Source organism: Muntiacus reevesi, chromosome 3 (genome assembly GCF_963930625.1).
Source record: "Muntiacus reevesi chromosome 3, mMunRee1.1, whole genome shotgun sequence".
Taxonomy (NCBI): domain Eukaryota; kingdom Metazoa; phylum Chordata; class Mammalia; order Artiodactyla; family Cervidae; genus Muntiacus; species Muntiacus reevesi.
In genome coordinates, this window is record NC_089251.1 from 13086585 (window position 1) to 13104514 (window position 17930).

The 17930-nt window shown below is 43.5% G+C and overlaps 1 protein-coding gene and 1 pseudogene across 1 annotated transcript; one reads left to right on the forward strand and one right to left on the reverse strand.

Annotated features, from left to right (window-relative positions):
* The first annotated feature begins 5373 nt into the window (after positions 1-5373).
* Positions 5374-6306, forward strand: LOC136162708 (olfactory receptor 1L3-like). The gene has a single exon (XM_065927173.1). It carries the CDS (start codon positions 5374-5376, stop codon positions 6304-6306), a length of 933 nt encoding a protein of 310 aa, XP_065783245.1.
* Positions 6307-12893: 6587 nt separating this feature from the next.
* Positions 12894-14095, reverse strand: LOC136163932 (RNA-binding protein with multiple splicing 2-like; annotated as a pseudogene).
* Between the last annotated feature and the right edge of the window lie 3835 nt (positions 14096-17930).

Here is a 17930-nt window from a genome sequence, read left to right on the forward strand (position 1 = left end):
CCCAGCAGGAGACACGTCATAGGATGCACTGTAAGCTCAGGAAGGAGCTGGCCTTCAGTCTGTGGGTAACAGGAAGGCTGGAGGCCAGTTAGCTCTAGTGGTAAAGAACCTGCCTGTCAATGCCAATGCAGGAGACATAAGAGATGCCGGTTTGATCCCTGAGTTGGGAAGATCCCCTGAAAAGGAAATGGCAACCCACCCCACTATTCTTCCCTGGAGAATCCTAGGGACAGGGGAGCCTGGTGGGCTGCAGTTCCCAGGGTCACAAAGAGTTGGACACGACTGAAGCAACTTAGCAACAAGGAGCCCTCCGCAGTAGAAAAGTGACTGTTATGGGTTGAATTGGTTCCCCACCCCCGCGCCAAAAAGGATATATTGGAGCCCTAATCCCCAGAACCTCAGATTGTGACCTTATTCATAAACAGATCTTTAAGATTCTGAAATTATTTTTTTAATATTTATTTCTCTTTGGCTGCATCTGGTCTTAGTTGCAGCACATGGGATCTTTGTGGCAGTGAAGAGGCTTTTCTCTAGTGATGGCTTGAGGGCTCCAGAGCATATGGGCTCTGTATTTGGTGGCATGTGGGATCTTGGTTCCTGGATCAGGGATCAAATTCACATCCCCTGCCTTGGAAGGCAGATTCTTAACCACTGGACCACCAGGGAAGTCCCCTGGAGGTAAGGTCTTTTCAGAGGTAATCAAGTTAAAATGAGGTTATCAGGGTGGATCCTAATCCAACATGAATGGTGTCCTCATTAAGAGGGGAAATTTGGACACAGAAACACACATGCAAAATGGAAGAGGATGAGAAGAGACACAGGGAGAAGACCCCATCTGTAAGTCAAGTACAGAGGCATGGAACAGACACTTCCTCACAACCTCAGAAGGAACCAACCCTGCTGACACGTTGTGGACTTTTAGTCCCGACAACTGTGAGACAGTACATTTCATTGTTTACGCCACTCAATGCATGGTACTTTGTTTCAACAACCCCAGCAAACCAACATAGCAAGTTATTCAATTTGCACTTTAGAAAAACTGACCTGCCTATAGTGCCGAGGGGAAATTGAAAGACAAGTATGGCTGCAAGGAGGTTATTTTGGAGGCTGGAGATGATAAAGGTCTCCATTTGAGCAGTGCTGGCAGAGATCGAGAGAGACAGACAGGCAACATCTCTAGTATGTGATCATCAGTGGGGTGTGGGAAATGAGAGAAAATGCAGAATCAAGAGCAGTGTCTGGGCAGGGTTTGTAGCTCAGGTAAACACGTTGCCAGAGCCAAGTGTAGTCAACCAGCCCATCAGGCATCACAGACACAAGTTGTACACAGACAAGCAACTTGAGGACATAAGGCGTCATCACCTCCTTCATCACAGCACCCAACTCTGACTTATCTCGCGGTGCCCCAGCCTCAAAGCCAGGTGTGGCTTCATTTCCTCCACAAACTCTGTGCTAAACTCTGGGGATAGAATAGTGAGGAAAAGGAAACGGGATTCCTGCGTTTGGTCAAGACAAACACCACTCACATAAATAAATGAATAATTACAGACTGTGGTATATGCCATAAAGGAAGGGAAAGGAGTTCCATGAGAGCATAAAATAGGGTGACTTGACCCGGAAAAAGTATCGGCTGAGTTGATACCCAAAAGGATGATAGAGAGGAAAAGCGTGCGGGTCAAGGGGCAAGGACCGTCCAGATAGGAATGTGTTTGAAGAACAGGAAGAAGTCCCTGGGGCAACAGGAATGCCATGAGACTGGAGGGGAATAGGAACTCAATTCATATTAAATGAAGAGGGGCTTGAGTTGTGTCCCCCCTCCCACCAAATTTATATTCACCCAAAACTCCAGAAAGTGAACTAATTTTTTTATTTTCAGTGCCTTAAATTTACTCATAAAAATATTCTAAAAATGTACGCTGTTTCCTTTTTAACAAAGTATAATAGCAGGATACTTGACATTTACAATTCAAAATCAAATTAGCAGAATATTAAATATTTACAAAACTAAATCTTTTAAAATTTGTATAAAGTAACAGGCAATTGTGTAGAATTGACATAAAAGAATGGTTCAAAAATGGTAGTATTTTCCTTTCATTTCTAAAAAGGAATTATGTCAATTATGTCTCTAACAGAAGCTGTGAAGATTCTTAAGTACACTGTTTTCAGATAGGATTTGGTATGGAAACAGAATGAGACCTAACTTGACAATAGGGTTTTTGTACATATAATCAAGTTAAGATGAGGTTAGAGTGGAGTCAGTTGGGCCCCAGAGGTTGGTATCTTTCTTAGAACGAATTCTGGACACAGACGCAGAGAGGAGAAGCCCGTGTAAAGAAATGGAGCAAAGACGGCCATATGAAGACAGAGGCAGAGGCATCTCCACATCAAGGAATATCAAGAATTGCTTGTATCCACCAGAAGCTGGGCAAGAGGCCTGGAGCAGACCCTCCCTAAGCATCTCTAGAAGGAACCAATTCTACCACAAGCTTGACTTTGTATTTCCAGCCTCTGGAACCATGAGAAAAGGCATTTTGATTGTTTTAAGTCAAGGCTTAAGCAACACTATTTGCATGATTTTGTGACACGAGGAGACCTAAACCAGAAGGTCATGCCCTCTGATCCCAGCATCCCGAGGTAACTTCTCGGGCTCCTCACGCCCGTTGCTACACTCTTGACCCCCTATAATCAGATGCATGAAGAGTCAGAGTTTCTGGTCACACTGGCTCTGAGTCCAGAGAAGGAAGCATGTTTGCAGGAGGCACCTGGCATTTTCTGTGTAAAACTCGGGAAGGAGCCATTGCCAGGAGCCGGGCGCACTAGGTCTGCAGAAGGCCTGACTGTTCCATGGTCTTGGCCAAGTCACCAGCTCTCCCTGAGCCTCTGTGTCCCTCACTGAGCCCCGAATGAGCACTGAGCAAGCTCCAAGGAGTCTCTGACCTTGCTATTGAATAGTCACTGAAGCTGTGTTGGGGAGACCCAGATAAGATACAAGGAGGGACTTCCTGGAGGTCCACTCTCCAAGGATTCTGGGGGAAGGGTGATGCCAGAGCTCCACTCACCCTCTGGGGAGAGTTTCCCAACCACATCTCTCCAATGAGATACCTCGTTACAGTAGCCCTAGGAAAGAAACAGACTTGAATCTCAAAAGTTAGGTGATCACATTTATTGTTAAAAGATCACTGTGGCTGCAGGGTAGAGAACGATGGGGGAGGGGCTGTCAAGAGAGGACAGGGGAACCAGATATATCATTTAGATGAGGCTGCAACAAGCTGATTGGGAAATGACGGCTTTCAGCAGAGTGCTCACCAGGGAGAGGAAGAGTTGCAAGATTCAAGAGATACCTAGCAGGCATAACCACGGAGGTCCTTAAAGAAACAAAGCCCACGCTGATGGGTACTACACGGAATGGAATAAAATAGGAAAATCACTGATTCCAGTAACATCCACCCACCATGCTTCTAGACTCAGTCTGGTCTGTTCTCATGGCCAAACTCCTTTCCTGTGTCTGCATTCCATCTAGCTCCACCTCGCCTTCCCCTGATGCTACTTTCTTCTTTATCAGACCTTTCCCAGTCATCCTGCTGACATATACGGTGTTTGTGGTTTTCATACGCATGTTTCTTGTTTTTCTCTCAGGTTTTATCTTAAGAATTAGGAAAGTGAAACTCAGAGTAATGAAGGGATTTTGCCAGACACATTGTGAGTAGACGGCGGAGCCCAGATCTGAACCCACGTCTCCTGGCTCTATCTCCTGAATGTTTCCCTCCGCCCTGGCACAGCTCCACAGAACCACAGCTCCCAGTCCACACAAGGCTTGGGAGAGGTCCTGTCTCTAGCAGTTACAGTAAGAGACTACACAGAACACTGATTTTGCAAGCCTGTCGTCACTGGAATAAAGATGTTACGGTGGAAAATTCCACAGTGAAAAACAACACCCCTGCACATTTGTTTCTAGCATAAACTTTTGAAGCTTTATGAAAGCATTTTGTGCTTAAGACTATCCTGTTTGGAATCTAGGCTCTGGCCCTTCTGGGTTGTGTAATCTTGAGGAAAGCACTCAACATCTAACCTCAATGTTCTCATCTATTGAAAGGGACTGTTGCTGAGAACCAGATTAGAGAGTCGCTATCTGTAATATACATAAAGCATTTAGCTCACTGCCTAATACACAGTAAGGCTTAATAGGTCTCAAGCATGACTATTGTTTCTCTTAATTGTGCACTCATTTTCAAATCATACAAAGCACAAATAAATATTTCTCCCACCAAGTCTCATAAACTTGGGTGAAGCACGGTCAAGCAAAGAAAAATAAGAAAGCTCTGAGGTTTCGCAAAGAAGTACAGAATAACTGTTTTCAAGAGCATCCAGGTACCCCTGACAAAGGAGAGGATTTGGACAGGAAGTAAAGGAAGAGTGAAGACGATGATGGAGCAGGAGAAGAGGAAGCCGAGAAGGGAGGTATTTACTATCCCAGATTACAGAGAAGGACACCGGGAAACAGAGATGTTAGGCAAACAGCCCAAAGCCACACAGCCAGAAAGTGAAGGAGCTGATTTCAAAATGCACACTCTTCTCAAAGACACCACATGATGCTTACTGCTTTTCAGCATGTCTATCACCATACCTGTAGAATTTTGTGGCAGTTATTTGTTTAAAAGTTTGTCTTTCCGGCCAGACTATAACCACCTTAAGAATAGGAGCTGAGAATCACTCATCTTTTTAATCTCAGTGTTGGGTTCCTAGTGAGTGTTTAAAACAGTGATACTGAATAATTGTGAGAGCATAAATCTTCAATGTTTATGAATGTTTTAATGCATAGGTTCAAATATTAGGCTGACCAAAAAGTTCATTCGGGTTTTTCCATACCATCTTATGGAAAAACCCAAATGAAATTTTGGCCAACTCTATAATACAGCTTTTTTTTTTCCCAAACCTGGTTTGAATTAAAATATTGGCTTTGAAAGGGTGACTATTGACACTATGTGCCTATGTCAGCAGTTATTTTATTTACCTGATTCACTGTTTAATTTTTTGTTTATTTGTTTTGTTTTGTTTGCAAGGATTGTAGAGAGATGAACTTCAGCAAATTTAATAAATATTTGTGGGGAAATAAGAGTTGTGCATTGCTGAAGTCTATCTGGGATTCTTTCTGAAAGGAAATTCACTCTCTGATTGCACTTAAGTGCACTAATTGCACTTAACACAGGTTCAATTTTATTGTTCAACTTACTTTTGTGGACTGTGGAAAGGATGACAAAATCATGGACTTTTTATAGGAATCCTAGGAAAGAGAGGAATAAATTGAAATTTGTTGAATTAAAATATGTTTTTTTTACTATATATTTGAATATATGTATTGGCCTATGCAGGACCATGGAGAGAGTTAACCAAACCAGCAGTGTGTCCGAGTTCATCCTCCTAGGACTCTCCTCCCGGCCCGAGGACCAGAAGCCACTCTTTGCCCTGTTCTTCATCATGTACATAGTCACCATAGCGGGAAACGTGCTTATCATCCTGGCCATCCGCTCTGACACTCAGCTCCAGACACCCATGTATTTTTTCCTTAGTATTTTATCCTTTATTGATATTTGCTACACAACCACCATAGTTCCCAAGATGCTGGTGAACTTTCTGTCAAAGAAGAAGTCCATCTCCTATGCTGAGTGTATGACCCAGATGTATTTCTTCCTGGCTTTTGCCAACACAGAGAGTTACCTCCTGGCAGCCATGGCTATTGACCGCTACGTGGCCATCTGTGACCCCTTCCACTATGTCACCACCATGAGCCGCCGACGCTGTGCCCTGCTGGTGACCTTCTCCTGCTCCATCTCTCACATCCATTCCCTCTTACTGGTTCTCCTGATAAATCGTCTTCTCTTTTGTGACTCCAATATCATCCACCACTTCCTCTGCGACATCAACCCTCTACTGAAACTGTCCTGCTCCTCCACACTTGTCAATGAAATTGTAATTAATACTGAAGGACTGATAACCCTGGTGAGCCCTTTCATATGTGTTATCATCTCTTACCTACGAATCCTCATTGCTGTTCTTAAGATCCCTTCGGCTGCCGGGAAACATAAAGCTTTCTCTACCTGTGGTTCCCATGTCACCATGGTGACCCTCTTTTATGGAAGCATTATTTATGTTTATTTCCGACCCCTGTCCACCTACAGCATCAAGGACCGAGTAGCAACAGTCATCTACACAGTTCTGTCCTCCATGCTGAACCCTTTTATCTACAGCCTGAGGAACAAAGATATGAAGAGGGGTCTGAGAAAGCTGATGAGCAGGAGGATGTCCTAGGCATCACTCCTGTGGGCATACTCAGGGGTGAGTCTTCTCCTGAGGCCCCTCACTTCTGATGATTCCTGGTGTGTACATCGAGCTACTGAAGGTTAGCACACCTAAGCCAAGAGTCCATTAGAAATGGTGTAGATGACTGACAAGACTAGAATCTACAGTCTTATTTATAGTATAATTATATAAGTATACAATATATTCATATATATATATATACATATATATATGTATATATATATATCCACCAATCAAAGCCACCTTATTGGGGACCCCCAATTGGCCAGAGTCTTCATGCCCAGCCCTCATCTCCCCCTCCCATTCTCTTTTGTCATTCACTCCTTTCAAGTGAAGCTGAAAATTAATATCCTGCATTAATTTCTCTTGACCAAATATCTCCTTATTCAATCAGTCATGGGCATAGAATGGCACAGATTACATGAGGATCTGGAACCTAGAAACAGGTAAGGGGAAAACCTTCTCCTTTCAGGGCTCTTGAGAAGCACTTGAGCTCTGACTGTAGTAGGCGTTGAGAAGACCTCCACATCTAGGGACAGGAAATGTCTTTGTCCACTTGAAGACAGGCTAGCAACTGGCCTGATGATTTCTTAGAAGTCAGGCCTGTTGTTGTACTTGGAAGTAGTTTCTATGGTGTACCTCCCCTGTCTATGGTGCAATTCTTCAATAAAATATTATCAATAGGCTTTTGTTATTGCTCAGTCTCTCAGTCATGTCTGACTCGTTGTGACCCCATGGACTACCACATGCCAGATTTCCCTGTCCTTCTCTGTCTCCCAGAGTTGGCTCAAACTCATGCTCTTTGAGTCAGTGATGCCATTCAACCATCTCATCCTCTGTCGTCCCCTTCTCCTTCTGCCTTCAATCTTTCCCAGCATCAGGGGCTTTTCCAGTGAGTCAGCTCTTCCCATCAGGTGGCCAAGGTTTTGGAGCTTCAGCTTTAGCATCAGTCCTTCCAATGATTATTCAGGACCGATTTCCTTTAGAATTGACTGATTTGATCTGCTTGCAATCCAAAGGACTCTCAACAGTCTTCTCCAGCACCACAGTTTGAAAGCATAGATTCTTTGGTGTTCAGCCTTCTTTAAGGTCCAACTCTCACATCTGTACCTGACTACAGGAAAAACCATAGCTCTGACTAGATGGACCCTTGTCAGAAAAGTGATGTCTCCTTTTTAATATGGTGTCTAGGTTTGTCAACAGATACAGCCTTTTCTTTACTGAACTCTGGCCACCTGGGGAAGACTCTGTGCCTATGCCTGACAAAATGGAGCAGGGTACAGCAGTGTTTCCTTCCTTCTGGCCAGACTGGGACATCTTCAAAAACTTCTGGCCACATCCAAGTCTAGCAGCAAAAACACAAGGGTCAGCTCTTGATTCTCTGAGGCCAGTCCTGGGAAAATACTCAGAAAAACCTGGGAAATGGGGATATGTGGGCTTCTAGGTCCCATCCTAGACTAGGTGAATCAGAATCTACAGAGAAGCGAATTCCCTGGTTGTCCAGTGAGTAAGACTTCCAATACAGGGGGCCTGGATTCCATCCCAGGTGAGGGAACTAAGTCCCATATGCTGCAATTAAAGATCCTGCAAGCTGCAACTAAGACCCAGTGCAGTCGGATAAACATTTTTTAAAATAAAATTAATTAATTAATTTTTTAAAAAAGAATCTACAGAGGAAAGGCTCACGGATTTTTCATAAGCTTCTCAGATGATCTGAGGCAACTGGCACTACTCCATGTACTGGAACTGCATTTACATATGACAACTCTACACCAGGACTTCTACAGCTACCTGACAAAAGGAGGGGTTCTGCAAGACACAGAAGATAGAAAGTATCAGAACTCAGTAGCTAGAGCTCCACTTTAATTGCCCCTGTACGTGTGCAATCAGTTGCTCAAACGTGTCTGACCCCATGGACTGTAGCCTGCCAGGCTGCTCTGTCCATGGAATTTTCCAGGCAAGAATATTGGAATGAGTAGTCATTTCCTCCTCCAAGGGATCTTCCCACCCAGGAATCGAACCTTCATCTTGCATCTCCTTCACTGGCAGGCAGATTCTTTACTATCGATTCTTTACTATTGTGCCATCAATTGCTGCTACAGTATAAAAGCACCCTAGTGGACATCTCTACTGTCCTCCCATTTGCCTTCCCAAACCCACTGACTCCGTTATGATTCTTCTCTTAGATCCACTTTTTACTTCTCTGCCCAACCTTCCCTGGGGCCACTTGTTTTAAGTGTTACACACCTGAAGACCACTCTCCATTATGCCCTGAAGAAAGATGGGCATTTAGACTCATCAGAGTAGTCAAATTACATGCCATTGCCACTCTTTCAGAAGAAAGAAAACATGATCATTCAGAAAGATTGTTTATAAAAAGATGATTTGTGCTCACCCTCAGGGGTGATTAGGAAAACTCACAACCAGGGTGAGATATTATTTTAAACACAGCAGATGAATAAGAAAAAAAATATTTCTGGCAATTCTGAACATTGTTGAGTGTAGGGAACAGTGAAAGTCTATGACAGTGTACAAAGGAGTATAATTTGGCTTAGTCACGTGGAGAACAATTGCCCTCATTTTTCAACACTAAAATTGAATACAGTGTAGTGAGATGACAATTTGAGCTCTATGAGGTATGTAATAGGCTAGTTTCACTGCCTTAAAAATGCTCTCTATTTCACCTATTCATTTCCTCCCACCAGGAAAAACAAGAAACCCTCCGGGATTTCCCTGGTGGTGCAGTGGTGTAGAATCCACCTGCCAGTGCAGGAAACACGAGTTCAATCCCTGGTCCGGGGAGATTCCACACGCCATGGAGCAACTAAGCCCATGAGCCACAACTACTGAAGCCCGCAGGCCTAGAGCATGTGCACAAGAGAAGCCACCACAGTGAGAGCAGCCTCCACTCACTGCAATGGAGAGTAGCCTCCGATCACCACAACTAGAGAAGGCTCTCATGAAGCAACAAAGACCCAGGACAGTCAAAAATAAATAAATAAAACTATTTTTTAAAAAACCATCTGGCAGCCCTTGATCTTTTCAACTATCTCGACAGCTTTGCCTTTTCCTGAATGTCATGTAGTTGTAATCACAGAACATGTAACCTTTTCAGACATATTAGACCCCTGAGATTTGATGAAATGTCATAACTCTCTTATGTCTACGCAGTTAGTAGATTTATGGGGTTAGGATCTAAAACATCTGTCTGGCCCAATACTCTGCTCTCAACACTACAATGTGTTATTTGATCACTAACTCTAAATGAGACTCATCTATATTCAACTAATAATAAAAACCAGTCATAGCTGAAGCACCAACCAGGAAATAATATTTAGAGCTCACTGACACTTGATGTTTATCAAAAGTTTAACTAAAGGAAAAATTATCTGGAGAAGATTGCCCAAATGACATGTATAACAGCCATACTTTCTCACGGATCTGATATCCAGTGTATTGTCAACGCAGATCACTGGAGACATAAATGTCTGTGTGCTCAGCCACTTAGTCATGTCCAACTCTTTGCAACTCCATTGACTGTAGCCCAGCAGACTCCTCTATCCATGGGATTTTCCAGGCAAGAATACTTGCCATTTCCTACTCCAAGGGGTCTTCTCGACTCAGGGATTGAACCCACAATTCTTGTGTCTTCTGCATTGGCAGGTAGAATCTTTACCATTAGAGCCATCCAGACAGCATGATTTTTGTCTCCAAACCACTACTGATATTAATTTTGATGCACCAATGTGATTTCCAAAAACCTCTAACTGAAGCTGATTAAAAGAAAGCTCATGCATTGTGTCTGTTCTTAGAACACAGATGTTAGTATTTCATCTAAGCAACTGTTTATTTTTATCTTTGGTTGTGAATTCTGCGACTGAATTCTTTGGCTTGGAGCCAAATCTAAGGCTCACTCATAACAAGGGTCATTACCATCTGCATTTTCAGAGTCATTCCTGGCTCAATTGTATGTCCCCACCCTTGTTTATTCCTTCTTTTGTGCTTGTCTAACCTTATTTTCAGTTTACCCATCTTGTAGTTTATATGTTCCTCCAAGCTGCCTTAAGCTCTTCAGGAGTAGATCTACTATAAACATAAATAATTTTTAAGTCAGAGAAGAAAACCCACCAAACTGGAAAAACAATGGTCATTTCTGGGTAGCAGAAGTATAGTTTTTTAAAATTTACTTCTTCATGCTGCTGCTGCTGCTAAGTCGTTTCAGTCGTGTCTGACTCTGTGCAACCCATAGACATAAGCCCACCAGGCTCCCCCGTCCCTGGGATTCTCCAGGCAAGAACACTGGAGTGGGTTGCCATTTCCTTCTCCAATACATGAAAGTGAAAAGTGAAAGGGAAGTCACTCAGTTGTGTCCGACTCTCAGTGACCCCATGGACTGCAGCCTACCAGACTCCTCCATCCATGGGATTTTCCAGGCAAGAATACTGGAGTGGGGTGCCATTGCCTTCTCCATTACTTCCTCATAAGGGATACCAAAATAAGATAAAAATATTAAAAGCCAAAAGTTACTCTAATTTACCAGTTTTCTTTACAGAAATTAAAAAATGTATTCTAAAATTTATATGGAAATGCCAAAGAGCCTAGAAGAATCAAAATAAATTTGAGAAAAAATAAGAAGGAGGGGACTCACACTACCTAGCTTCAAGACTTACTAAGCTACAAAAATCAACAGTGTGCTATTGGTTTTTGCTTTTTTTTTTTCCTTTGGATGATTTTTTTTGTGTTTCATATATTATCTAGTTTCACATTCTCACAGGATCAGCAATTACAACAGCCACCTCGTCTTCTAAGTCTGAAAATGGCAAGACAGCCACAGCTGCAGCCAACGGCAAAGCACTGATGTGCTCACAAAACAAAAAATTGCACAATTTTTTCTTCACTTTTCTTAAACTAAAGGCTGATGCTAAGGCTCACTGCTGAAGAACGGAAACCTTTTTCTTCTTCATGCCTCAAGAGAAAACATTAAACTTACCTGACAAGGCAGTCAAGGGCTCTTCAATAATTAATTGCATGCACACACGAAGCTTTCAGTTCAGTTCAGTTCAATTCAGTCATAGTCATGTCCAACTTTTTGTGACCCCATCGACTATAGCACTGCCAGAATTCCCTGTCCATCACCAACTCCTGGAGCTGCCTCAAACTCACATCCATTGAGTCGGTGATGCCATCCAACCACCTCATCCTCTGTCATCCCCTTCTCCTCCTGCCTTCAATCCTTCCCAGCATCAGGGTTTTTTCCAATGAGTCAGTTCTTCGCATCAGGTCGCCAAAATATTGGAGCTTCAGCTTCAGCATCAGTCCTCCTAATGAGTATTCAGGACTGATTTCCTTTAGGATTGACTGGTTTGATCTCCTTGCTGTTCAAGGGACTCTCAAGAGTCTTCTCCAGCACCACAGTTCAAAAGCATCAGTTCTTCGGTGTTGAGCATTCCTTATGGTCCAACTCTCACATCCATACACGACTACTGGAAAAACCATAGCTTTGACTAGATGGATCTTTGTCAGCAAAGTAATGTCTCTGCTTTTTAATATGCTGTCTAGGTTGGTCATAGCAAGGAGCAAACAACTTTTAATTTCATGGGTGCAGTCACCATCTGCAGTGATTTTGGAGCCCAAAAAAATAAAGTCTGTCACTGTTTCCGTTGTTTCCCCATCTATTTGCCATGAAGCGATGGGACCAGATGCCATGATCTTAGTTTTTTGAATGTTGAGCTTTAAGCCAGCCTTTTCACTCTCCTCTTTCATGTTGCATAAATATTTTGTTACACAGGGTACAAAAATACTTTCACTTTCTTGGTTGATTTCAAAGTTTGGAAAGACTGAGGAGCCATGGCAGGGGTGGGGTGTTCCAGGGTGCACCGGGGAGAGGTAAGTGAAATGAGCAGAGAAAGGATTTTCTTAACAGTTGTTGGCCCATCTGAGGAGGAGGAAGCAGAGGCCCCTGATTTGAAATGGCCAGGAAAATGCTCTGTCTTGGCTGGGTGGGCCTTCCTGTTCAGCCTGGAAGTGAGTGGGTGGTGGTGGTGGTGGAGTGCCAGCCGTCAAGCAGAACTGGCTACGGGGCTTGGTCCTCAATGAAGCCAGGTTGGTGTGGGGCAGAGGGGTGGGGAGAGGGACCCGGAATGATGAGCCCTTAGTGGCCAGGCCTTGTTGCCATGGTGAAGCAATGTGAGAACAAACTGTGCACTCACATACACACAAGTTTTAAGTGTCTTAATTCATGCCAGAAAACATTCAAAATTAAATGCCTCAGTGTCTTGAGGTGGGGTTACGGAAGCAGATTTGTGAGGTTGGGCCTTCCTCAGTCCCCAAGGAGCCCTCCCAGCAAGAAGCCCCCTGAATCCAGCCCTGAGGCCTTGGAGAGAGGCTGTGGGGCAGGACAGGGCTGAGGAGGAAGAGAGGAAGAAAAAGAGTCCACTGAGTCAGGCTTAAAATTCCGTCTTTGGAGGGCAGCAGCAGCAGCAGCTCCGCAGGGCTGCCTGCGGGCAGGGAGAGCTCAGTGTGGCTTCCTCCCCTGTGGGGCAGTGGCCTTGAGCTGTGGTGACAAGGGTGAAGAGCTAACAGAAGTGCCGATATTTCCATCCTGGCTGGGTGGTGTTGGAGGACGGGTACCAGCGCACCTGGTGCTTTTGAACTGTGGTGTTGGAGGAGACTCCTGAGAGTCCCTTGGACTGCAAGGTGATCCAACCAGTCCATCCTAAAGGAGATCAGTCCTGAATATTCATTGAAAGGACTGATGTTGAAGCTGAAGCTCCAATACTTTGGCCACCTGATGTGAAGAACTGACTCACTGGGAAAAGACCGTGATGTGGGGTAAGATTGAAGGCTAGAGAAGAAAGGGATGGCGGAGGATGAGACGGTTGGATGGCATCACCGACTCAATGGACATGAGTTTGAGTAAACTCCAGGAGTTGGGATGGACAGGGAAGCCTGGTGTGCTGCAGTCCATGGGGTCGCAAAGAGTGGACACAACTGAGCGACTGAACTGAACTGAACCAGCGCACCTGAGCATGCAGGGCGGCGGCAGCAGCGGTGGCGGCTGGGTAGGTGAATGGCAGTATGTGAGATGGCTGGGGTCAGCTCCATGGTGTACAGAGGGTAGGGGGCCCAGGCCTCTGGGGATGCGGGGATCAGAGGGCCCCCATCGGGTTACAGGTGTCCCCTGCGATAAAGTGTGCTCCGAGTGTGGAGTGGGCTTTGGTAGGATTTGGTGTAACCATTCACTTGTTCTTCCCTTTAGCTCATCGGCTTCCCTTGTGGTTCCACTGGTAAAGAATATGCCTGCAATTCGGGAGACCTGGGTCTGATCCCTAGGTTGGGAAGATCCCCTGGAAAAGGGAACAGCTACCCACACCAGTATTCTGGCCTGGAGAATTCCATGGACTATATAGTCCATGGGGTCGCAGAGTCGGACACGACTGAGCGACTTTCACTTTAGCTTGTTCTTGGCCATCTTGGTGTTGGCTTATGTCAAACTCTAGCCTCAAAGTCTGCGGGTTTTCAGCATCAAAGCGAATACCTTTCAGTTCTTGGCAGCTGCTGCTCTTGCCTGACAGTCAAAGGTCACAAAACCAACAGGCTGTCTTGATGTGAGCTTGATCAAGGACCCTTCATATCCCTTGAAAGGCCTGAAGAGCAGGTAGAGTTGTCTGGGTTTAATATCCACAGGGAACCCACTGACCAACAGCTTCCTGACCTCCTCCTCCTCCAGGGTGCCGCTGGAGCCCCGTGCTGCGCCGTCAGGCTTCAGGCTGCTCATGGTGCTGGGGTTGGCGAGGGGAAGGGGGTGCTGAGGGCTAGCTCTGTGCGACCCCGGAGAGGAAGTGGGAAGGGGGCACGGTGAGCGGTGCGCTCCTGGGGTGCGGGGCGGGGCGGGGCGGGGCGGGGGGGTTAGAGTCACATCAAGTTTGGAGGGTGCGGCCTGGAGAGGTACCGCGAACCAGAGCGGTGTGCTATTGGTTTTACAGATCAATGGAACAGAAAATTCAGAAATGGGTCCACATCTATATAGGCAACTGACTTTTGGCAAAAGTGTCACAGCAATTCTAGGGAGAAAGCGTAATTTTTTTTCCAACAGCTGCTGCTGAAACAATTGGATATCCATGTGCCAAAAAAAAAAAAAAAAAAAAAAGGCTGAATCCTTACACCACTGTACAAAAATTAATTTGACATAGCTTAAATTTAAGAGCTAAATCTATAAAAAAAAACTTCTTGAAGAAAACATAGGAAAGAGTTTGTAAACTTGGATTAGCAACACTTTTTTCAATTAGAGACAAAGAGCACAAAACATAATAGAAAAAAACTGATAAATCAGTTTCACTAAAATTTACAACCTCTGCTACTTGAAAGATACTCTTTAGGGAATGTGAGGACAGTCACAGGCAAGGAGAAAATATAAACACAGACATCTGATAAGAACTCATATCCAGGATATGGAAATCTCAAAATTAAGACAACTCAATTCAACACTGGACAACTCAATAAAACAATGGACAAAAGATCTCCACAGTTAACCCAAGAAGACATATAGATAACAGATAAGCTTATGAAAAGGTGTTCAACTTCATTAGTCACTGCATGCATGCTAACTAAGTCACTTCAGTCGTGTCCGACTCTTTACAACCCATGGACTATAGCCTTCCAGGCTCCTCTATCCAAGGGATTTTCCAGGCAAGAATACTGGAGTGGGTTGCCATTCTTTTCTCCAGGGGATCTTCCTGACTCAGGGATCAAACCCAAGTCTCTTTATGTCTCCTGCATTGTCAAGTGGGCTCTTTACCACTATCACCACCTGGGAAGCCCCCATTAATCACTCAGTTCAGCTCAGTCACTCAGTCATGTCTGACTGTTTGCAACCCATGAGCTGCATGCAACACACCAGGCTTCCCTGTCCAATCATCTCATCCTCTATCATCCCCTTATTCTCCCACCTTCAATCTTTCCCAGTATCAGGGTCTTTTCCCAAAGAGTCAGTTCTTTGCATCAGGTGGCCAAAGTATTGGAGCTTCAGCTTCAGCATCAGTCCTTCCAATGAATATTCAAGGCTAATTTCCTTTAGGATTATAGTCATCCATAGTCATTCATAGTCACTAGGGAAATGCAAATTAAAACCACAATGAGATGTCACTGCACATCCACTAAAATGGCTAAAAAATTTTTTTTCATTTATTTTTATTAGTTGGAGGCTAATTACTTTACAATATTGTAGTGGTTTTTGCCATAGATTGACATGAATCAGTCATGGATTTACATGTGTTCCCCATCCCAATCCCCCCTCCTGCCTCCCTCCCCATCCCATCCCTCTAGGTCTTCCCAGTGCACCAGCCCTGAGCACTTGTCTCATGCATCCAACCTGGGCTGGTGATCTGTTTCACCCTTGATAGTATACTTGTTTCAATGCTGTTCTCTCTGAACATCCCACCCTCGCCTTCTCCCACAGAGTCCCAAAGTCTGTTCTGTACATCTGTGTCTCTTTTTCTGTTTTGCATATTGGGTTATCATTACCATCTTTCTAAATTCCATATATATGTGTTAGTATACTGTATTGGTCTTTATCTTTCTGGCTTGCTTCACTCTGTATAACGGGCTCCAGTTTCATCCATCTCATTAGAACTGATTCAAATGAATTCTTTTTAATGGCTGAGTAATATTCCATGGTGTATATGTACCACAGCTTCCTTATCCATTCATCTGCTGATGGGCATCTAGGTTGCTTCCATGTCCTGGCAATTATAAACAGTGCTGGGATGAACATTGGGGTGCACGTGTCCCTCTTTCAGATCTGGTTTCCTCAGTGTGTATGCCCAGGAATGGGATTGCTGGGTCATATGGCAGTTCTATTTCCATTTTTTTAAGGAATCTCCACTCTGTTCTCCATAGTGGCTGTACTAGTTTGCATTCCCACCAACAGTGTAAGAGGGTTCCCTGTTCTCCACACCCTCTCCAGCATTTATTGCCTGTAGACTTTTGGATAGCAGCCACCCTGACTGGAGTGTCATGGTACCTCGTTATGGTTTTGATTTGCATTTCTCTGATAATGAGTGATGTTGAGCATCTTTTCATGTGTTTGTTAGCCATCTGTATGTCTTCTTTGGAGAAATGTCTGTTTAGTTCTTTGGCTCATTTTTTTTTTTTTTAATTTTATTTTTCAGTGGGTTTTGTCATACATTGATATGAATCAGCCATAGAGTTACACGAATTTTGATTGGGTCATTTATTTTTCTGGAATTGAGCTGCAGGAGTTGATTATATATTTTTGAGATTAATCCTTTGTCTGTTGCTTCGTTTGCTATTATTTTCTCCCATTCTGAGGGCTGTCTTTTCACCTTGCTTATAGTTTCCTTTGTTGTGCAAAAGCTTTTAAGTTCAATTAGGTCCCATTTGCTTATTTTTGCTTTTATTTCCAATATTTTGGGAGGTGGGTCATAGAGGATCCTGCTGTGATTTATGTCAGAGAGTGTTTTGCAACTATGTTCTCCTCTAGGAGTTTTATAGTTTCTGGTCTTACATTTAGATCTTTAATCCATAAAATGGCTAAAATTTTAAAGACTGATGATACCAAGTTCTAAGCATCTGGAAATCTCATTCATTGCAAAATGGAACAGTTGATTTAAATGATTTGACAGTTTCTTAAAAGGTTTAACATACCACTACCATGTAACCAAGAAATCCCACTCCTAGGTACTCCAAAAGAAATGAAAAATGTGCTTACACAAAGAAATGTATATCAATGTTTTGTAGCGTCTTTATTCATACTAGCCAAAATCTAAGACAATCTAGGAACTGATGAATGGATCAACAAATAATGGTATATCTACACAGGAAATGATACTGAACTAAAAAGGAAAGAACTATGATGATACAACAACTTGAATGAAACTCAAAAGCAGTATGCAAAGTGAAAGAAGCTAAATAAACAAACTAAAAAGCTACATACTGTATGATCCTATTTATATGACATTTTTTCTGGAGGTGGGGTAACAGGAAATCAGATCAGTGTTTGCCTGGAGCTGGGAGTGGGAGAAGAAAAATTACTACAGAGGGGCAAGAGAAATGTCCAGGGTGCTGAAAATGTTCTCTGTCTTGATTGTAATAGCTACAAAACAATACAATTGTCAAAACTCATCGACAAAATAGTTAACATGGATAAATTTTATTGTATATAAATTGTACTTTATGTGTAATAAGACTTCATATTAAAAATAAAACATTGTAGAAAATAAAAACAGTCATATTTTAGGCCTTGGGCTAGAGAAACGCTTCTTAAGTAAAATGAAAATGCATTGACAACAAAATACTGACAGAGTTGACGTAGCACTAAAGTGAGAATCTTCACAGTGGTCTACAAGGTCCTACATGAACTGGTTCTCTGATCACTTTGGACTCATCTCCTGCCTCTTCCTGCTCATTCAGTCCAGTCCTTTTGCCCTTTTATTATTCGTCACACACATCAGGCACACTTCTGCCTCAGGGCTTTCACCAATTCTGTCTTGTAACTGTAGGTCTCCTTCAACACAAAGGAAATTAATTACAAGGGATGTCTACAGCCATGCCATACCCATCCTCCAACCTGGTGCTGAAGTTCCAAGTGTAAT